This window comes from Microcaecilia unicolor, chromosome 3 (genome assembly GCF_901765095.1).
Source record: "Microcaecilia unicolor chromosome 3, aMicUni1.1, whole genome shotgun sequence".
In the NCBI taxonomy this organism is placed as follows: Eukaryota; Metazoa; Chordata; class Amphibia; order Gymnophiona; family Siphonopidae; genus Microcaecilia; species Microcaecilia unicolor.
Genome location: NC_044033.1, coordinates 209,364,820 through 209,386,023, shown reverse-complemented (window position 1 = coordinate 209,386,023; position 21,204 = coordinate 209,364,820). Strand labels below are relative to the sequence as shown.

At 47.8% G+C, this 21,204-nt stretch overlaps 1 protein-coding gene across 1 annotated transcript; it reads left to right on the top strand.

Annotated features, from left to right (window-relative positions):
- Positions 1–1,861: 1,861 nt before the first annotated feature.
- ATP6V1G2 (ATPase H+ transporting V1 subunit G2) lies at positions 1,862–20,251 on the top strand. Its single transcript, XM_030195333.1, has 4 exons — positions 1,862–1,924; positions 4,950–5,137; positions 5,952–6,052; positions 19,911–20,251. The coding sequence occupies exons 2-4, from the start codon at positions 5,056–5,058 to the stop codon at positions 20,079–20,081; spliced, it is 354 nt and encodes a 117-aa protein (XP_030051193.1). The 5' UTR covers positions 1,862–1,924; positions 4,950–5,055; the 3' UTR covers positions 20,082–20,251.
- The last annotated feature ends 953 nt before the right edge of the window (positions 20,252–21,204 follow it).

The following is a 21,204-nucleotide window of genomic DNA, read 5'->3' as shown; positions in this document are numbered from 1 at the left end:
CTCATTGCTGGAGAAGGTAGTGACGGCAGCTGGCCTTGCTGAGTTTAAAGGGGATCTGGACAGATTCCTGAAGGAAAAGTCCATTGATCGTTATTAAATTTTGGGTTTTTGCTAGGTTCTTGGGGCCTGGATTGGCCACTGTCGGAGACAGAGTGTTGGGCTTGATGGACCTTTGGTCTTTTCCCAGCGTGGCAGTGCTTATGTACTTATGTACTAATCAGCTGATAATACATTTGTCTAGGATGATTGGTAGTTGCTACTGTGAATGGTAAAAGTGACACAGAACCTCTTTGTGCATTAGACGCTGAATAATGTGCATGCTAGACTAACTACAACCAGTCTAAATCGAACGTTGCAAGTACGGTAAGCTTTGAGCGTCTGGACCCTAGTTGGATGCGGGAGAGCAGAAAGGTTAGAAAAATGCCAGCAGTTCACGACTAGGAGGCACAGAGACATTTTCTGACAGAATTGTCAGTGACAGGTCTTTTCCCAAAATCGGGGCAGATAACTGGACATTGGGGCAGTTTATTCTGGGGTAGATAGCTGGACTCCCCAGTGACAAGACACTGCCCTACCATAACGGCACTAATTGTCAGGACTCAGACAACAACAGCCCTACCTGTGAAAAGGCAGCACTGCAAATATAATACCAGGCCCTACCATAACAACACTAACTGCCAGGACTCCGCAACAACCCTACCTGTGAAAAAGCAGCACTGAGAATGTTATACTAGGCCCTAGAACACCGATCTACCTCTTACTGGGAAAAATCTGCCCTACTAGCATTTAATGCCCTACTGTAACGGCACTAAATGCTAGGATTCACCCTATCTGTGAAAAGGCAGCACTGTAAATATTACACCAGGCCCTAGAACACCTACTGGAAAAACAGGATGAGCCAGACCGCTACAAATCACTGCACAGAAACTACAGGCTAGCACAGGGGTGGGCAACCACGATCCTCGAGGACCACAACCCAGTCAGGTTTTCAAGATTTCCACAGTGCATATGCATGACACTAGTTTGCATGGACTGCTTCCATAGTATGCCTATGCATCTCGTGCATGTTTGTTGTGGTCCTCAAGGACATAGTAACATAGTAGATGATGGCAGAAAAAGACCTGCATGGTCCATCCAGTCTGCCCAACAAGACAACTCATGTGTGCTACTTTTTGTGTATACCCTACTTTGATTTGTACCTATGCTCTTCAGGGCACAGACTGTATAAGTCTGCCCAGCACTATCCCCGCCTCCCAACCACCGGCTCTGACACAGACCGTATAAGTCTGCCCAGCACTATCCCCGCCTCCCACCACCGGCTCTGGCACAGACCGTATAAGTCTACCCAGCGCTATCCCTGCCTCCCAACCTCCAGTCCCGCCTCCCACCACCGGCTCTGGCACAGACCGTATAAGTCTGCCCAGCACTATCCCCGCCTCCCACCACCGGCTCTGGCACAGACCGTATAAGTCTGCCCAGCACTATCCCTGCCTCTGGCACAGACTGTCTAAGTCTGCCCAGCAGGGGCGTAGCCACGGGTGGGCCTGGGTGGGCCCAGGCCCACCCATTTCCATCCAAGGCCCACCCAAAAATAGTGGATCACAACCGCAACCGCGTTCGCAACCACAGCTTCAGATGAGTCTTCTTTTCCCTCCTCACCCCCACCGCAAAGCATCTGGACTCCGGAGCCTTCCCTCTGTGGCTGCTGAGATGAATCTCTTTCCCCTCCCTCACCCCTGCCGTAAGCATCTGGTTTAAATTAAGGGCGGGGCCAGCAGTGATTCACTGAGCACTCCGGAGCCTTCCCTCTGCCACAATCTGCCCTGGAAACAGGAAGTTGTGCTGAAGAGAGCTGATCTTGCGGAGGGAAGGCTCTGGAGCAGGTTTCTTCATCTGTGAAGCGATAGTGAGGGAGGAAAGCGGAGTGAGTGGCTGTACCTGTAGGCTGGGAGAGGGACAGGCTGGGAGACAGTGGCTTCACCTGTTTGGGGGTGGGAGATGGGGGGGCTTGAGGCCATAGGGAAGGGATTGGAGAGAGGTTCTGGACCTTCAAAAGGGGGGTGGTTGGCTGGAGAAAAGGGAGAGAGATTCTGGACCTGTAAAAGGGGGGAGATGGCTGGCTGGAGGGAAGGGAGAGAGAGGTTTGGGACCTGCAAGGGGGGGCTGGCTGGCTAGAGGGAAGGGAGAGAGATTTGGATCTGCAAAGAGGGGTGGTGGCTAGCTGGAAGGAAGGGAGGTTCTGGACCTGCAATGGGGGGGGGGGGGGTGGCTGGCTGGCTGGCTGGCTGGCTGGCTGGAGGCAAGGGAAAAAGGCAAGGGAGAGAGGTGCTGGACCTGAAAGGGGGGAGGAAGATGGAGGGAAGGATGAGAGGTGCTGGACCTGCAAGGGAGAAAGGCTGGGGGCTGGAGGAAAGGAAGAGAGTTGTTAGACCTGCAAGGGGGGCAGGCTGGAAGGAAGGGAGAGAGGTGCTGGACCTGTGGGGAGGGGGGGCTAGAGGCTGGAGGGAAGGCCTGCAGGGGAGGCTTGAGGGAAGGGAGAGAGGTGCTGTACCAGGAGGAGAGATTAGAGGGAAGGGAGAGAGATGGTGCCGGGAATAGAGAGGCTATGCTGGACACTGGGAGGGAGGGGTATATGGTCACAGGGGAGAGATACTAGACATAGGGGACAATAGGAACTCAAAAGGGAGCTACTGGGCATGTGAGGGCATAGGGACACAAGGGGTGATGCTGGACACAGGGGTAGGGGATAGAAGGGTGGTGATGGATGCAGGAATTTGAACATAGTGGAGATACTGGACAAGGAACTATAGGGACACAGAGATGGGAGATGGATGGTGGACATGGAGAGAGAAGAAATGACAAATAGACAGGAAACCCTGGTAAGTGAATTAAGACAGAAGAAAGCAGAAACCAGAGACTAGAACCAAGCTGATTTGAAAAATAAAATAACCAGACATCAAAAGGTAGAAAAAAAATCTTTTTTTTTTTCAATTTTGTGATTAGAATATGTCACATTTAGAATGTACATTTTGCCAGAGCTGGTGTTAGACATGGCTGGAGCCCAGGCCATAAATTTGGGAGGGAACCCCAAAGCCCATCACCAGACTGCACTGCCTTCAGCTTCCATCATGCTTGTGGCTCTCTCTGGCCAGGGGACCAAGAGCAATTGCTCTAGTTGCACTCCAACAGCATCCCTGGCAAGTACTATGCTTATATTTTGCACAGGAGGAAATGCATTTCTTTCTGTATCTCTGGTATTGTCTTACATGCAAGGTTTGGCTTTTTGGGGTTTTGGTTATATTTATGTTTATACTTTTTAGTCAATTATTCTATATTTGGCATTTTTATTCCGTGTGTGTGATCGAGGTATTCCGTTAGCATGAATTTTCTATGTAGCCTTCTGTAGTAAGTTTGGTTTATTTAGTTTTCCCAATAGATGTATTGATATTTTACAGCCCCACTGTAATATGTAGGGCAATGCCTTTTTCATAGGTAGGATCCTTCTTTTGGAAGTTAGTGCTGGCATTGTAGATTTGCTCTAGGTTATGAGTGACATTTTGTTTTAAAGATCGTTTTATTTACTATATGGCGGCTGTTGATATTACGGTGAGTTTTATGGGGAAATGTCCTAACTCTGCTCTGTACCCATTGGGGGAGGGACAGGGGGTTCTGTGGATGCAGAATTTATTTGCCTTTAATACTAGACTATACTTTCTGGGATCATTTCTATAGCATGTAACTGGAAAGATATGTTGAAAAGTGTTTGGTCTTGCTATACAGGCTAAGTATGTGTGTTAGGGAACCGAGGCTCAATGGAGGTGGAAGAGTGCATGCAATCTCTTGAACTTCCCCCTGAAGCCTGCACTGCTACCCTTATTGAAGTTATTGGGAGTGGGGTAGAGCTGGAGCATGGGGTGGGGTATCAGGTGGCAAGTTTTTCAATTTCAAAAAAGTTGGCAACCCTGGTGCCCACCCATCTGACCTGTTGGCCCACCCAAAAATTGCTTTCTGGCTACGCCACTGCTGCCCAGCACTATCCCCGCCTCCCACCACCGGCTCTGGCACAGACCGTATAAGTCTGCCCAGCACTATCCCTGCCTCCCAACCTCCAGTCCCGCCTCCCACCACTGGCTCTGGCACAGAGTGTATAAGTCTGCCCCGCACTATCCCCGCCTCCCAACCTCCAGCCCCGCCTCCCACTACCCCGCGGTTGTCCATCCCTGAGCTAGCAGAATCCTTTACCTCAGCCACAAAATCAGAACCCAAACTGGCCCTCTCCTAATAGGGCAGTGGGCAGTTCTCTAGGACTGGGAATCAATAGCAATGGGCCAGGTTTTCAGGATGTCTCTAATGTATATGCATTACCTACTCTTAATGAGACTACTACAAGATTAATTATTTTTCAATATTTAGCAGCTCTTTATTGCTACTCACACTCCCTCCCTTAATCGTTTATACACACTAACAAACACACATAACCATCCAATCCCCCCAAAGAATTTTTACAAACTACGGGACTGAAAAGTACATCAATTGTTCCACATATCTTATAGTCCACACCATACGACATCCATAGTCGTGAATCCTCTTTATATCCACTGTCCACTCAGTATGTCCCAAAAGACTGTGTTCCAAAAATTTTTTTCTTTTCAGTTCAATCTCAGTCCAATGATGAAAAACAATGGAAAACAGTTATAAAGTTCTCTCCAGGCTCTATGTCACTGGATAAACTTGCTAAGTGGGATGAAAGAGACCAAAATTTGGATGGTGTTGGGAGCAAGTTGCAAATATCCCCTGCCCATCTGTACTTCAGGAGGTCTGGAGGTGCAATTAGTGATCGAAGTTTACAAATGTTTGTAACTTGATAGTATAATTCTCTGTGTCCTTCTGACTTGTCTAATGTTTTTCTTTTACTCCTTTATGTGTTTCTGGGGTGCCACCTGGACCAGGTCAGGTCTGGGAGAGGAGGGAGCTAGGACCCTGCAGCCTCCTCCCCCACCAGTGATACCCAGGCATCTAGAGGAGGCAGGATCCAGGCAGAAAGAGACAGCAGCCATGGCCAGCCAGTCCCAGGGAATTCAGCAGCTGCTTCAAGCCGAGAAACGGGCAGCCGAGAAGGTAGCCGAGGCCAGGAAAAGTAAGATTACTTCCCATCCCATCCCGACCTGAGCTATTGGGAGGAGTAAACAGAGATAAATTCAAGGAAATGGGGGAAAGATGCTGAGCTACAAACAATGTCACCAGGGAGAGAGACCAGATTTCATCACCCCTGAAACAAAATCCTTGTGGCACAGACTCGCAGACTGTCCCCCTCACTGCAGCCTCAGCACCACCACACTGTGCTGTATTTATTTATTTATTACATTTGTGTCCCACATTTTCCCCGCATAGCAGTAGGCTCAATGTGGCTTACAGGTTCCAGAGGGGAGGGAACCAACTCCGGGAATATGTAGAGTATGGCAAATGGGTGATGCACAAGCATTTTACATGGGGCAGAGCAGGGTGATTTCTAGAGAGGCAGTGTAATTAATTTGGGGCCTATGTCTCCAGCCATTAAATGGGAAAAATGTTCAGTAAATCAGGCCTTTTCATCTGTATTCATTATGAAAGGGGAGGGAGCAGCGGGTCCACAGCCATCTGATGAGAAGATGATGTGGGTGTAACAGGGAGTGGGGAAATTTAGTCATACGAATGGGGGGGAGGACGGAGCGTAGACACACACGCATGTCCTACAGAATCGCTGCACCCACACGCGTGAACAGCACAACACATGTAACACACAGCCCTGCAGGCACACAGTCCACAGCTCATGCTTCCCTTCTGTTCGGTGTGTGCTCTGTCTGTGAGTCTCTCTTTTCTCTGTCACTGTCTGCTTGCCTGTGCTTTGTTTGCCCCCTCCCCTTCCCCCTTTTTCCCATTCTACACTCCCTTCTTGTCTGTTGCCTCCTCAGGAAAAGCTCGGAGGCTGAAGCAGGCGAAGGAAGAAGCACAGGCCGAGATTGAGCAGTACAGGCAGCAGCGGGAGAAGGAGTTTCACCAGAAGGAGCAGGCGGTGAGAGACATCCCCCCTCCCTAGTTTATTCGTACTAAAAGGATCCACTGTCCCATGAGACCCTCTGTTCAAATCAATCACTCTGAGAGCCACATCTCATGATCCTCCATCCCATGAACACTCTCCTGTAAATCATCAGTCCTATAAAAATCCCTCCCCCCATATTCTCCATTCCATGAGACCTTCTTCCCCGATCCTTCATTCCATGAGACCTCCTCCCCAGATCACTCTATTAATGAGAGATCCCCTTCCCCAGATCCTCTGTTCTATGACACCTTCTCCCTAAATCACTGATAATGAGAGACCTCCTCCCAGATCACTCTTAATGAAACACATCGGAGAAAATATTTCTTCACCCAACGCATAATTAAACTCTGAAATTCGTTGCCGGAGAACGTGGTGAAGGCGGTTAGCTTAGCAGAGTTTAAAAAGGGGTTAGACGGTTTCCTAAAGAGCAAGTCCATAAACCACTACTAAATGGACTTGGGAAAAATCCACAATTCCAGGAACAACATGTATAGAATGTTTGTACGTTTGGGAAGCTTGCCAGGTGCCCTTGGCCTGGATTGGCCACTGTCATGGACAGGATGCTGGGCTCAATGGACCCTTGGTCTTTTCCCAGTGTGGCATTACTTATGTAATGAGAGACCCTTTCCCTGGAACCTCCATTCCATCTTTCTCCTTTTTCATAATCAGAGTTATAAGGATAGCCCTACACGGTTTGTATTTTCTGTCCCTGCACTGTCTGCATTTTGCCTGTATGTCTTCTTGGGTGCTCTTAGCCCCTGTTCTTTCTGCAATTTGCTAGAGTGCCTCTGGTATTTTCAGCCCCTATGCTTTGTGCTTGGAATGCCCTCCCGTGGAAATGAAAACGGTAACGGAATTCAAACATGCGTGGGATAAGCATAAAGGAATCCTGTGCAGAAGGAATTGACCTTAGGAGCTTAGTCGAGATCGGGAGGCGGGGCTGGGGTGGTGGTAGGGAGGCGGGGATAGTGCTGGGCAGACTTATACGGTCTGTGCCAGAGCCGGTGGTGGGAGGCGGGGCTGGTGGTGGGAGGCAGGGATAGTGCTGGGCAGACTTATACGGTCTGTGCCAGAGCCGGTGGTTGGGAGGCGTGGGATAGTGCTGGGCAGACTTATACGTCTGTGCCCTGAAGAGCACAGGTACAAATCATAGTAGGGTATACACAAACATAGCACATATGAGTTATCTTGTTGGGCAGACTGGATGGACCATGCAGGTCTTTTTCTGCCGTATCTACTATGTTACTACTCCCTTTACACCTCTCTGTTTCCTCTCTCTGTTCTGTGAGTCACAGAAGGGTGATCTAATCCATCTCTGCAGCAGCTGAAATCTCCTCTCTGCTCAAGGCTGTGTCTGAATCTCCAGGATATTCAGTGCTGCAGCATCTCAGAAGAGGGAGCCTCTCTGGGTTGTGATTCCTTTTGATGTCCCATGAAAAGCTGGTGCAGTACAGGGACCCCCACCAGCCCCTTCTTCTGACTTCATTGAACAGAATTAGACATGAGACCACTAGCTCTGTACTGGGGGTGAGGGGTGGGGTAGACATTGGAGAAGACCAGGGGGCTTATGGAAGGGTTGCTCATTAGTTGATATCACCTGACAGGATTTAAATGATTGAAGTTGAGTTAGAGTCTATTGAAACTCTGATTACAAAAAAATGTTTTATTACTTCTTTGAAAATATAATTCAAGAGAATACTTTTGTGTTTTAGTAATTGTAATATCTTTAAACTAAAGGCACAAGTGAGATTTGAACCCCTGACCACCTGCCTTTCAGTAGGTGGATTTTATCTCTGAGCTACCAGTAGCTTCCCTGAGTTGATCTCTATTCAAATGTTCTTCTCTATCCTGTAGACCTCAGAGTCCAGATGAGGAGAAGTACACGTTCCCAATAGCTACTAGTGTGAAAGCCTAGCTGACCAAGAGATTGGGTCCTGGGTTAGTAACAGTACACATGTGGGTTTGACTCCCACAGACTCCAACTGATCACCAGCAGGTAGTTTTACTAATTTTTTGGCCTACTTTCCTAGGAAAAAGCAGCATAACCCTGGCTGCTGGTGGCCCATCTGCAATTATTGAGTTTTCACCAAATATACTCAGTACACAGGTCTCTCTGTGCTGTTGCCCCCTCCACCCACCTGCTCTGGCCCCACCTAGCTCTGACTAAGCTTGACTAGAACCCACGACCTCCTATATTTGATCAAGGGGACGTCCTGCAAGAGAGAGGCTCAACCCACCAACTCTCTGGCATAGGGCAGATAGGGCAGGACCACTTGTTCGGAGCCCTAGCTCATCAGATGAGAATCACACTCTCTTGTTCTCCCCTCCCTCCCTTTTTTTTTTTGTTATATTTGTACCCCACACTTTCCCACTCATGGCAGGCTCAATGCAGCTTACATGGGGCGATGGAGGGTTAAGTGACTTGCCCAGAGTCGCAGGGAGCTGCCTGTGCCTGGAATCAAACTCAGTTCCTCAGGACCAAAGTCCACCACCCTAACCACTAGGCCACTCCTCCACTCTTGGTCTTGGACACACTTAGAAAACAGCATCATTGCAGGATTTAAACCCAGGAAATCTTTAATACACAGTATTGAGCCTCCTGCTGCTGCTTACATTACTTTATTTCACCCTCTAATACCCTCTAAATGGACTTCAGGCATTTGAGTTTCTCTCTTCCACTGCCTCTTTTAAGGGGACAAGAAGAGCAACACATAAGATAATAAGTGCACAGGGTTGGCCATGGCCACCCTCACATCAGGCTGAAACAGCCCAACCTTTGCTCTCTGAATCCCGTGTTAAATGTCTAAATGTTGGATTGGAAGTGACTGACACAGGGCAGATACAGTGAAAATAGGGAAACCTGGATCAGAACCAGAGGCAGAGACTGAGCCAGGAACACACTTGAGGGTGTGAAAGAGACTGTCCTAAACCTCCTGAGGATCCAAATGAGAGTATAAGAGAGACTGTCTTGTTAGAGGGTTTAAGGGAGACAAACACTGTAATCTCAGGAGGTTTAGGACCAAGGAACACTGTGTGGTTAAAAGTGTTTAAGGGAAAGTGTCCTCACCCTCTGGGCTTATATTCCAGTCCTTGGTACTGTACAAATTGTCTCTTTCATGCTCTTCCCTCACATGAAAACCTCCTCACTATCATTATCGCTACTCCATTCCCCAACTCACTGTTCAGAGCTATGCTATCCAGCCAAAGTCATTAGCTGGAGACCAAGGTCCTCAACAGACAACAGATTTCAGCTGCAGCAGATAGAGGAGCTGGACATAGCCCCAGGACAGAAAGGAGAGGAAATGCATTCCCCAGTTCCTCCTCTTAGGACACAGCTGTCAGGTGAACTTATGTCTCAAGGCATCATGGGATTTGTAGTTCCTGATCCGACCTATTGAGATCAATGCTGCAGGTCCTATAATGCACCAGGGTAGGGTCAGAAATCCCGGACTGGCCCAAAACCTCCTTCCTGGAACTGGTGGGTATTTTGGGAGCTCTGTTATTATGAGGAGCTTGGTTCCAGGGGTGTTACGCTACCATACCGTAGGGCCGCGATCCAGTCAGGTTTTCAGGATATCCCTAGTGAATATGCATGAATATATTTGCATACATAGTAACATAGTAAATGACAGCAGATAAAGACCTGTACGGTCCATCCAGTCTGCCCAACAAGATAAACTCATTTTACATGGTATGTAATACTTTATATGTGTACCTGAGTTTGATTTATCCCTGCCTTTCTCAGGGCACAGATCGTAGAAGTCCGTCCTGCACCGGTTTTATTCTCCAAATACCAGCGTCGCCACCCAGTGTCCCGCTAAGATTCCATAGATCCATTCCTTCTAAACTGGATTCCTTTGTGTTTATCCCACGCATGTTTGAATTCCATTACCGTTTTTCATCTCCACCACCTCCTGTGGGAGGGCATTCCACATATTAATACCTTTCAAATATTTGAACGTCTGTATCATGTCAACCCCTGTTTCTCCTTTCCTCTAAGGTATACATGTTCAGGTCAGCAAGTCTCTCCTCATACGGTTTGCATCGCAATCCCATACCATTTTTGTAGCTTTTCTTTGAACCGCTTCCAGTCTTTTTACATCTTTAGCCAGATACGACCTCCAAAACTGAACATACAAATAGATTCTCTGTATAATCATTATGGAAATCCTGGCAACCTGGCTAGTTTGTGGCCTTCCAATGCTGCAGTTTGACAGTCCTACAAATTTAACCTTGGCTTCCAGGGCCAGGCTAACTGTTCATCAGACTGGGTAATCCAGAGCTGCCAAGTTACCTATTCCAGGTGGGAGACTTTTTGGCTGGTTTTAAACTTACATCCCAAAGTAGTGTAGTATTTGTAGTCCATGATTCTGTCTGCTGAAATCAGTGCTGCAGGTCCCATAGTGCATCAGGATGAGGTTGACAAAAAATCCAGAACTGGCCAAAAGTCTCCACGCCTGGAATGGGTAACTTGGCAGCTCTGGTAATCATAAGTACTTACGTAGATAAGTATTTATTTATTTATTTATTGTTACATTTGTATCCCACATTTTCCCACCTATTTGCAGGCTCAATGTGGCTTACATAGTGCCGGAGATGCGTTTGCAGACTCTGGTGTAAACAAATACAGAGTGATGTTGAGATAGGATACAGTTCATGTGGTACAGCCACAGAAGGGAATTGTGCAGCGGAAGAATTGTGTTATGTCCATTTCCGTATTTAGTTTTTGTTGTGGTGCGGAGATCAGGGTTGGTAGGGTATGCCTTTTTAAACAGATATTATCTAATGTTTGTTATATATTATATATTTTACAATATGTTTTGGACTATGATATGATCTTATCGTCCTTTTTTCAGGTTTTCCTCGGAGTGTGTATGTTTGACAGAGTGTGTTTGACAGTGACTGTGTGAGAGAGAGAGAGAGAGTGAATGTGAGAGTGTGTGTGTGTAACAGAGAGAGAGTGAGACTGTCTCCTCTGTCCCCTGCCTCCCCTCCAGCCACTCAGCGATTCTTCTCTGTCCCCTGCTCCCCCTCCAGGCACCCAGCGATTCTCCTCTCTCCCCGGCCCCCCTCCAGCCACCCAGCGATTCTCCTCTCTCCCCGGCCCTCCTCCAGCCACCCAACGAGTCTCCTCTCTCCCCCTCCCCCCCCCCCCCCCCCCCAGCCACTTTGCGATTGTCTTTCAAGCCCAGCATCCTGTTTCCAACAGTGGCCAATCCAGGTCGCAAGTACCTGGCAAGAACCCAAAACAGTACAATACATTCTATGCTGCTTATCCTAGAAATAAGCAGTGGATTTTCCCCAAGTCCATTTTAATAATGGTCTATGGACTTTTTCTTCAGGAATACATCCAAACCTTTTTTAAACCCGCTAAGCTAACTGCTTAGGGCAGGGCTTCTCAACCTCCCTTGGAGGCACACTTAGCAGGGCACCAAAGCAAGGCAGGAAGGAAGTAGCCCAGTTACTGCTCCTGTCCTCTCTCCCTCTGTAGCATATTGACTGGAATATCTGACCAATGGGTTACAGGAGGAAGAGAGAGAGAGCGCACACGTGCGTTTGAGAGTTGTTTTGCAGCCTATTGGCTGGCTGTGTCAGACTGATGGGCTCCAGGGGGAGGATGGAGCTACTGTAACCAAGGATAAGGGCACTTCCTGCCTCCAGCTTCCAATTGAGAGCGAAAAGAGTAGCAGATAGACATTGAAAGAAGACTCAGCTGCCAACGCCCAAAAGTCACTGTTAAAAACCGCATGTGTTTAGATCTGTGGTTGAAGTTACTGATTTCGAAATAGTGAGCGATGCTCAAAGGAAATTGCTTGCAAATAGCTGCATGCAATTTCAGCAAGCAGCTCGGTAGGAAAAGCGCCTAGTGCATGCGTAGAACAGTCACTCGCTAAGCGTCGATGGAGTAAAGAGAAATGAGAAAAACACTGGAAAAGAATTCATAAAAGAGAAAGAAAGCTTGGCTCTTCAACCAGGCCTTTAATGGAAGAAGTAACTAACATGTTAGTCTCACTCACACACACACACACACACACAAGGAGTGACTCGGGCTGCACATACTGCAGCAGGACATGTTTATCCACTCCTACCCTAGCTGAGATAATATTTAACCATCTCTCTGACCTCATGTGCACCTTTCTTTAAATTAGTCACCTTATTCTCCAACTCCTCTTAACTATCTATATGTTCCATCTTTGCTTATACCCTACACTGTCAATTATAATGTTCTATTACGTATTGTGTTGACATTGTAAGTAGTAACTGTGCCATACTTTGTATTGTTATTTGAATATTTTTACTGCTGTAATTGCCTATTGCTCATGTTTGATCTAGCCTTGCTATACACCGCCTTGAGTGAATTCCTTCAAAAAGGTGGTAAATAAATCCTAATAAACATGAAAGGCAGAGAGGAAGCACAAGAGAAGACCAAAAATAAGCAGAGATAGAGGATGTAAAACAAGCTATAGACACAAAAGTAAAGCTTTCTGTGCTAGCTGGGTCGGGTCAAGGATGTTGTCGTTCTCCTCCAGCCCTACGGTCACCAGGACAAACGAGTTATTTTACTGAAGGGAGCAGAAGGAGTTTGGGCAGTATGTGATGCCGTGGTCTGAAAAAGTTCTGTAATGGAGAGGACCTACAGTCAGGTCTCAAATTGAAAGAGAAATGGAGGTGAACATCATGTTCCTTTTCCACAAAAATAAAACAGTCGTCCTGCCTGAGTGTGGGTGGTATGGATAGGACAGGCTGGACTGGAAGGGACATGACTGTGGGTGGGGAGAAGGTGGGGAAGGAGGAGAAAAGTGAGGTAGAGTAAACTGGTGGGGATGAGGGTAGGTTGGGGGAGGAAGAGAGGCTGGTGGGACATTCACTGCTTCCCAAACTCTTCCTTCCACCTGCTGATTTCTATGGCCTGGCCAGTTGTGGTCATGACTCCGTCTTTTTGTTTCCTTTTTACAGACATGGTAAAGTGTGGAAGTTGAGCACCCCCCGATCATTTTGAAAAGTTGGCTCCTATACATTCAGTGCTTCTCACTAGTTATGGCTGTACATTTAATTTTTGGTTTGTCCACCTATGATAGTATTTCTTCTTTTTATGTCCCTGGTTTTATGGCCCCTGGTTTGGCTTGCGGGGGTCTCCAACCCCTACCACCTGAAGCCTTCGTCCAGTGCTGGTCTCCGGTGGTGCACTGGATGGCGGTGCTTCAGCTGGTGGGGGTAGGGGACCTCCGCCAGTCAAGATATATACAGCAGTGGCAGTGGGTGGGGAGTGGTGAGGCAGCGGACCAAAATGTGTCCCCCCATCTTGGGCCCTGGCCCCCTCCCACCTGGAGGTCTGGCTACACCCCTGGATCATCCCCTCTTTATCTTTATTCACATTTCCAGTTTGCTATTTCTTCAAGAGTTAGAACATCAAATTATGTTTATCTGTTTTCTTTTCCTTCACTTAGAGGTAAGAAAAGATTCCCCCCCCCCCCCCCCCCATTTACTAAGACATAGCCAACTCAAAGTGAATGGACTGTGTCGGCATTAGCACACTGTCCATTTCACTGTCCATTTGATCTGCTGTGTTTTTATTACCAACTTGGATCTTGTGGATACCCACACTGAATATGCATAAGATTGATTTGCATACCAAGGAGGCAGTGCATAGAAATTTATCTCATGCATATTCACTGTGGAAATCCACAATGACTATTCACAGTGCTTTTTTTGTAGGAAAAAAGGAGCAGGTGCTCATACAGTGCCTACCTTAAGGGCGGAGTTACTATATATGGCCCCACCCTACATTATTTGTTCTTCGGGGATTCAATAAGTTAACCAGAAGTACATTCCTGCATACACAATCCACTAACGTACTCCACATTTAATGGATTGTGTGTGCCCACCCTACATTAGCCACACCCCCACAGTAGCCACACCCATTTTACCAGCCATGGAGAATATAAAAAGGTATCATTGAAAATAGTACACAAGTCCCTAGGTTCAACAAAAGAACCCTTAAGACTGACCTTAAACTAACACGATATGTAGACAAAAAAATCAGCTGAAGGCCCCCCCCCAAAAAAACAGACTCTGGCATGCAGGATAACAGCAGAAAAACAAAAATATTTTTCCCTTGCTATAAAAATAGACATAAATTTCAAATATTCCATTCACTACCTTACAATTTAACAACTACAAATAAAACAAAAAAAAAAATTAGCACAGCTACAGCATGACTTTATCTTAAAATAAAAATAAAATTCTTTTTTCTACCTTTGTTGTCTGGCTATGCACTTCTTTTCATTTGTGTTAATCCCTGTCTCTGGTTTCTACTTCCCTCATCTTCTCTTAACTCTATTGCCAGGACTTCCTGTTTGTCATTTTTCTCTCCTCCTTTTCCTTTCAGCTTTCTTCAGTTTTATTTTGTACCTTTAGCCACATTTAGTTCTTTCTTACTATCCAATCTTCCAGCCTTTCTCCCCTTGCCCTCTCTCTCCATCCAGCATCTTTCTCCTTGCACCTTTTCTCCCCATCAGCATTTCTCCCTTTGCCCCTTCTCTTTCCCCATCCATTATTTCTCCCCTTGTCCCCTCTCCTCCAATTCCAGTATTTCTCCCCTTGTCCCCTCTCTCCCTATCCAGCATTACTCCCCTTGCCCCTTCTCTCCCATCAGCAGTTCTTCCTTGCCCCCTCTCTCCTCATCCAGTATTTCTCCCTTTTCTCCTCTCTCCCCATCCAGTATTTCCTGCCCTTGTCCCCTTTCTCCCCATCAGTATTTCTCCCCTTGTCCCCTCTTTCCCCATCCAGTATTTCTTCCCTTGTCCCCTTTGTCCTCATCCAATATTTCTCCCCTTCCTCCTCTCTCCCTATCTAGCATATCTCCCCTTGCCCCTTCTCTCCCCATCAGCAGTTCTTCCTTTGCCCCCTCTCTCCTCATCCAGTATTTCTCCCCTTTCTCCTCTCTCCCCATCCAGTATTTCTGCCCTTGCCCCTTTTCTCCCCATCAGTATTTCTCCCCTTGTCCCAACTCCTCCCATTCCAGTATTTCTTCCCTTGTCCCCTTTGTCCCCATCCAATATTTCTCCCCTTCCTCCTCTCTCCCTATCCAGCATATCTCCCCTTGCCCATTCTCTCCCCATCAGCAGTTCTTCCCTTGTCCCCTCTCTCCTCATCCAGCATTTTTCCCCTTGAACCTTCTCTCCCCATCAGCAGTTCTTCCCTTGCCCCCTCTCTCCTCATCCAGTATTTCTCTCCTTTCTCCACTCTCCCCATCCAGTATTTCTGCCCTTTGTCCTCTCTCTCTCCATCCAGCATCTCTCCCCTTGCCCCTTTTCTCCCCCATCAGTATTTCTCCCCTTGTCCCTTCTCCCCATCAGCATTTCTCCCTTGCCCCTTCTCTCCCCCATCCAGTATTTCTCCCCTTGTCCCCTCTTTCCCCATCCATTATTTCTCCCCTTCCTCCTCTCTCCCTATCCAGCATTACTCCCCTTGCCCTTCTCATCCCCATCAGCATTTCTTCCTTGCCCCCTCTCTCTCCTCATCCAGTATTTCTCCCCTTTCTCCTCTCCCCCCATCCAGTATTTCCCCCTTTGTCCTCTCTCTCTCCATCCAGCATCTATCCCCTTGCCCTTTTCTCCCATCAGTATTTCTCCCCTTGTCCCTTGTCACCATCCGCATTTCTCCCTTTGCCCCTTCTCTCTCCCCATCCAGCATTTCTCCCCTTGTCCCCTCTCCTCCCATTCCAGTATTTCTCCCCTAGTCCCCTCTCTCCCCATCCAGTATTCTTCCCTTATCCCCTTTGTCCCCCATCCATATTTCTCCCCTTCCTCCTCTATCCCTATCCAGCATATCTCCCCTTGCCCCTTCTCTCCCATCAGCAGTTCTTCCCTTGCCCCCTCTCTCCTCATCCAGTATTCTCCCCTTCTCCACTCTCCCCATCCAGTATTTCTGCCCTTTGTCCTCTCTCTCTTCATCCATCATCTCTCCCCTTGCCCCTTTTCCTCCCCATCAGTATTTCTCCCTTGTCCCTTCTCCCCATCAGCATTTCCCCTTTGCCCCTTCTCTCTCCCCATCCAGTATTTCTCCCCCTTGTCCCCTCTTTCCCCATCCATTATTCTCCCTTCCTCTCTCTCCCATCCAGCATACTCTCCCCTTGCCCCTTCTCTCCCCATCAGCATTTCTTTTTGCTCCTTGCCCTTCTCTCCTCATCCAGTATTTCTCCCCTTTCTCTCTCTCCCCATCCAGTATTTTCCCCCTTTGTCCCTCTCTCTCCATCCAGCATCTCTCCCCTTGCCCCTTTTCTCCCCATCAGTATTCTCCCCTTGTCCCTTCTCCCATCAGCATTTCTCCCTTTGCCCCTTCTCTCTCCCCATCCAGCATTTCTCCCCTTGTCACCCTCTCACTCCCATGTCCAGTATTCTCCCTACAGGACCCTCTCTCACCCACTCCAGTATTTCTCTCCCTTAATCCCCTTTTGTCCCCATCCAATATTTCTTCCCCTTCCTCCTCTTCCCTATGCTCCAGCACTATACTCCCCTTGCCCCTTCTCTCCCCCCATCAGCAGTTCTTCCTTGCCCCCCTCTCTCCTCATCCAGTATTTCTCCCTTCTCCCACTCTCCCCATCCAGTATTTCTGCCCTTTGTCCGCTCTCTCTTCATCCAGCATCTCTCCCCTTGCCCCTTTTCTCCCCATCAGTATTATCTCCCCTTGTCCCTTCTCCCCATCAGCATTTCTCCCTTTGCCCCTTCTCTCTCTCACCATCCAGCTTTCTCCCCTTGTCCCCTCTCCTCCCATTCCAGTATTTCTCCCCTAGTCCCCTCTCTCCCCATCCAGTATTTCTTCCCTTTCTCCCCTTTGTCCCCCATCCAATATTTCTCCCCTTGCCCACTCTCTCCTTCATCCAGCATTTCTCCCCTTTCTCCTCTCTCCCTATCAGTATTTCTCCCCTTGTCCCTTCTCCCCATCAGCATTTCTCCCTTGCCCCTTCTCTCTCCCCATCCAGCATTTCTCCCCTTGTCCCCTCTCCTCCCATTCCAGTATTTCTCCCCTAGTCCTCTCTCTCCCCATCCAGTATTTCTGCCTTGCCTCTTTTCTCCCCATCAGTATTTCTCCCCTTGTCCCCTCTCCTCCCATTCCAGTATTTCTTCCCTTGTCCCCTTTGTCCCCATCCAATATTTCTCCCCTTCCTCCTCTCTCCCTATCCAGCATATCTCCCCTTGCCCCTTCTCTCCCCATCAGCAGTTCTTCCCTTGTCCCCTCTCTCCTCATCCAGCATTTCTCCCCTTGCCCCTTCTCTCCCCATCAGCAGTTCTTCCCTTGCCCCCTCTCTCCTCATCCAGTATTTCTCCCCTTTCTCCACTCTCCCCATCCAGTATTTCTGCCCTTTGTCCTCTCTCTCTCCATCCAGCATCTCTCCCCTTGCCCTTTTCTCCCCATCAGTATTTCTCCCCTTGTCCCTTCTCCCCATCAGCATTTCTCCCTTTGCCCCTTCTCTCTCCCCCCATCCAGTATTTCTCCCCTTGTCCCCTCTTTCCCCATCCAATATTTCTCCCCTTCCTCCTCTCTCCCTATCCAGCATTACTCCCCTTGCCCCTTCTCTCCCATCAGCATTTCTTTCCTTGCCCCCTCTCTCCTCATCCAGTATTTCTCCCCTTTCTCCTCTCTCCCCATCCAGTATTTTCCCCCTTTGTCCTCTCTCTCTCCATCCAGCATCTCTCCCCTTGCCCCTTTTCTCCCCATCAGTATTTCTCCCCTTGTCCCTTCTCCCCATCAGCATTCTCCCTTTGCCCCTTCTCTCTCCCCATCCAGCATTTCTCCCCTTGTCCCCTCTCCTCCCATTCCAGTATTTCTCCCCTAGTCCCCTCTCTCCCATCCAGTATTTTCTTCCTTATCCCTTTGTCCCCATCCAATATTTCTCCCCTTCCTCCTCTCTCCCTATCCAGCATATCTCCCCTTGCCCCTTCTCTCCCCATCAGCAGTTCTTCCCTTGTCCCCTCTCTCCTCATCCAGCATTTCTCCCTTTCTCCTCTCTCCCCATCCAGTATTTCTGCCCTTGCCCCTTCTCTCCCCATCCAGTATTTTCCCCCTTTGTCCTCTCTCTCTCCATCCAGCATCTCTCCCCTTGCCCCTCTCTCCCCATCAGTATTTCTCCCCTTGTCCCTTCTCCCCATCAGCATTTCTCCCTTTGCCCCTTCTCTCTCCCCATCCAGTATTTCTCCCCTTGTCCCCTTTCTCCCCATCCAATATTTCTCCCCTTGTCCCCTCTCCTCCCATTCCAGTATTTCTCCCCTTGTCCCCTCTCTCCCCATCCAGTATTTCTTCCCTTGTCCCCTTTCTCCCCATCCAATATTTCTCCCCTTCCTCCTCTCTCCCTATCCCGCATTTCTCCCCTTGCCCTCCTCTCTCCTCATCCAGTATTTCTGCCCTTGCCCCTTCTCTCCCCATCCAGTATTTCCCCCCGTTGTCCTCTCTCTCTCCATCCAGCATATCTCCCCTTGCCCCTTTTCTCCCCATCAGTATTTCTCCCCTTATCCCTTCTCCTCCTATTCCAGTATTTCTCCCCTAGTCCCCTCTCCTCCCATTCCAGTATTTCTCCACTTTCTCTTCTCCATCCAGTATTTCTCGCCTTGTCCCTTTTCCTTCCATTCCAGTATTTCTCCCCTTGTCCCCTCTCCTCCTCATCCAGTATTTCTTCCCTGCCCCCTCTCACCCCATCCAGCAACTCTCCTAGAGCCGCCGCCGCTTCTTCCAACCAGCAGCAGCGGCGGGAAAATCAAGAAGAAAACGGCAGGAGGCCACAGTGCTCAGACATGTGCTGTCAGCTCTGCCTATCCCCTGCCCTTCTGATGACAACTTCCTGTTCCTGGGCAGGGGGTCAGCAGAGAACAACAGCAAGTGTCCTAGCACTTCAGCCCCATGCCTTCTAGTCCTTACTGTGCCTGCAGCGCTGCTACGGCTCATTGGAATAGCAGTTTTGTGGCCACGGGCGAGAGGCGGAAGATGGTGTTTATATCATATTGTTTTATATACTTTTTGATGTGAGAAATTTTCATGCTTCTGTCTAGTCATCATATGCATCTTATCTTATATATAAATATAAGTAAGATATTGGAACGTAATTATTATTTTTATTTACTTTTTAACCCTGATGCAGACCTTGCGTGGGCAAAACACAGCCTGTGTTGGGCACTTTGGGCATTGTTTGTTTGCATGTATTTTAAATTTTATTTTGCCGTCCATTTGATCTGCTCAGTTTTTATTGCTTTCTTCAATCTTGTGGATATCTACAATGAATATGCATAAGATAGATTTGCATACCAAAGAGGCAGTACATAGAAATTTATCTCGTGCATATTCACAGTGGATATCCTAAAAACCTGACTGGCTGGGTGTTCCCTGAGGACTGGGTTCAAAAGCCACTGGCATACCCATATTCAGTGGTGCCCAAAACTTGGTCCTGGAGGCACCCCAGCCAGTCAGGTTTTCAGGCTATCCATAATGAATATTCATGAGACAGATTTGCATGTAGTGGACTCATTGTGGATATCCTGAAAACCTGAGTGGCTAGGGTGCCTCCAGGACCAGGTTTGGGAATCACTGACCTAAAACTACAGGCTCTGCAGTGACCGTACATAATTTGTGCATGAATATACGCTCAAATAATTTTCTGAGTACCTATTTTTTCATATCAAATGCTGTTCTATCAGTTAAAAGGTTTACAAAATTAACCTCGAAACGGTGGGGGAGTGGGGGAGTCTTCTTAAGTCAGGCTCCAAGTCACTGCAGGCTGAATTCAAGTTGCTAATCTGCATTGCTCCAGATTTTCAAAGGCTCCTCCTTTGCCTTGCAGGTTATGGGCTCCCAGGGGAACCTGTCCAGCGAGGTGGAGCTGCAGACCCGGAAGAAGATCCAGGTCATGCAGAGCAGCCACCAGAAGAATAAGGAAAAGATGCTGAGGCAGCTGCTTACATTCGTGTGTAACATCAAGCCAGAGATTCACAAGAACTACCGTATCATGTGATGTGAGAGAGAGCAGCAGGGGACTCAGCCGATCGAGACCCACTGCCACTATTGTAATCATTAAGAAACCCATTCCCCTCCTACTAGAAATACTGTGTCATGTGATAGAGAGAATATAAACAGTCCCAGCACCCCCCCCCCCCCAACCCACTTCATCATGTGAACAGAGGTCTCAACTAATCCTGGCCTACTGGAACTATACTATGAAGAGAGAGATCTAATCCATCTCACTCCTCCTCCCCCCCCCCCCCCCAAACAAACCCAACACTCTTCTGTCATGGACACACCAATCCCAACTCATTCTACCCCCTACCAGAACTACTGAAAAAAAGAGACCCAACTACTCCCATGCTGGGACACACTGGAATTATACTTCAACCAATCCCACAAGCCTCTGACATCCCCCCTCCCCCACCAAAACCATCCTGTTGTGGACTCAGCCAACCTAACTTATCTTACTACTACTACTATTTAGCATTTATATAGCGCTACAAGGCACACCCACCCACAAAATACTGCATCATGTTAGAGAAAGGACAGATCCAACTAATCCCAATCTGAGACACACTGGAACGATAGCATGAAGAGACCTACCCATTCCACACTTATTCCCCCACCTCCCCAAAAAAGGGAAGGGAAAGGGAAATGAGACTTGATACAGTATTTCTCATACCCACAGAAAGGCGTTGTATCGTGACAGAATTAGTTGGGTCTCTCTTTTCTATAATTTCTGTTGTAGATCTGTTTCTTACTCCATCCTAAACCAAGCTCAGAGTAAAGTACAATAATTACAAAACATTAAAATAAGGAATATAAAACAAACCACCAGTGCAACAAACAAAAGAAAAAAAATACCAAAATAAACTTCCATACCCCATCATGGAGAAACTCAGTTCTTCCAAACCACAAAACAATGATATCAGAGAAAACTAAAGCACTCTCAAAGACACCCTTACCTGAGATCCTCAGATCCCAAACCCTTGATGCTTTAAAAGGTTTATTATTCAAAGATTCAACACTGTGCCGTGTTTCGGCCTCAGGCCTGCTTCAGGAGTCTTAAAACAAATATATATTGGATACAATTAATTATAAAAACAATAGAAATAATGTAAAACAAAACACAA

What these genes read in the sequence shown, in the direction of transcription:
- ATP6V1G2 (XM_030195333.1), top strand. Translation starts at nt 5,056, where the DNA reads ATGGCCAGCCAGTCCCAGGGAATTCAGCAGCTGCTTCAAGCCGAGAAA. An exon ending in GGTAGCCGAGGCCAGGAAAA is followed by an intron (nt 5,138 to 5,951) that starts GTAAGATTACTT and finishes TTGCCTCCTCAG; the next exon opens with GAAAAGCTCGGAGGCTGAAG. An exon ending in TTCACCAGAAGGAGCAGGCG is followed by an intron (nt 6,053 to 19,910) that starts GTGAGAGACATC and finishes TTTGCCTTGCAG; the next exon opens with GTTATGGGCTCCCAGGGGAA.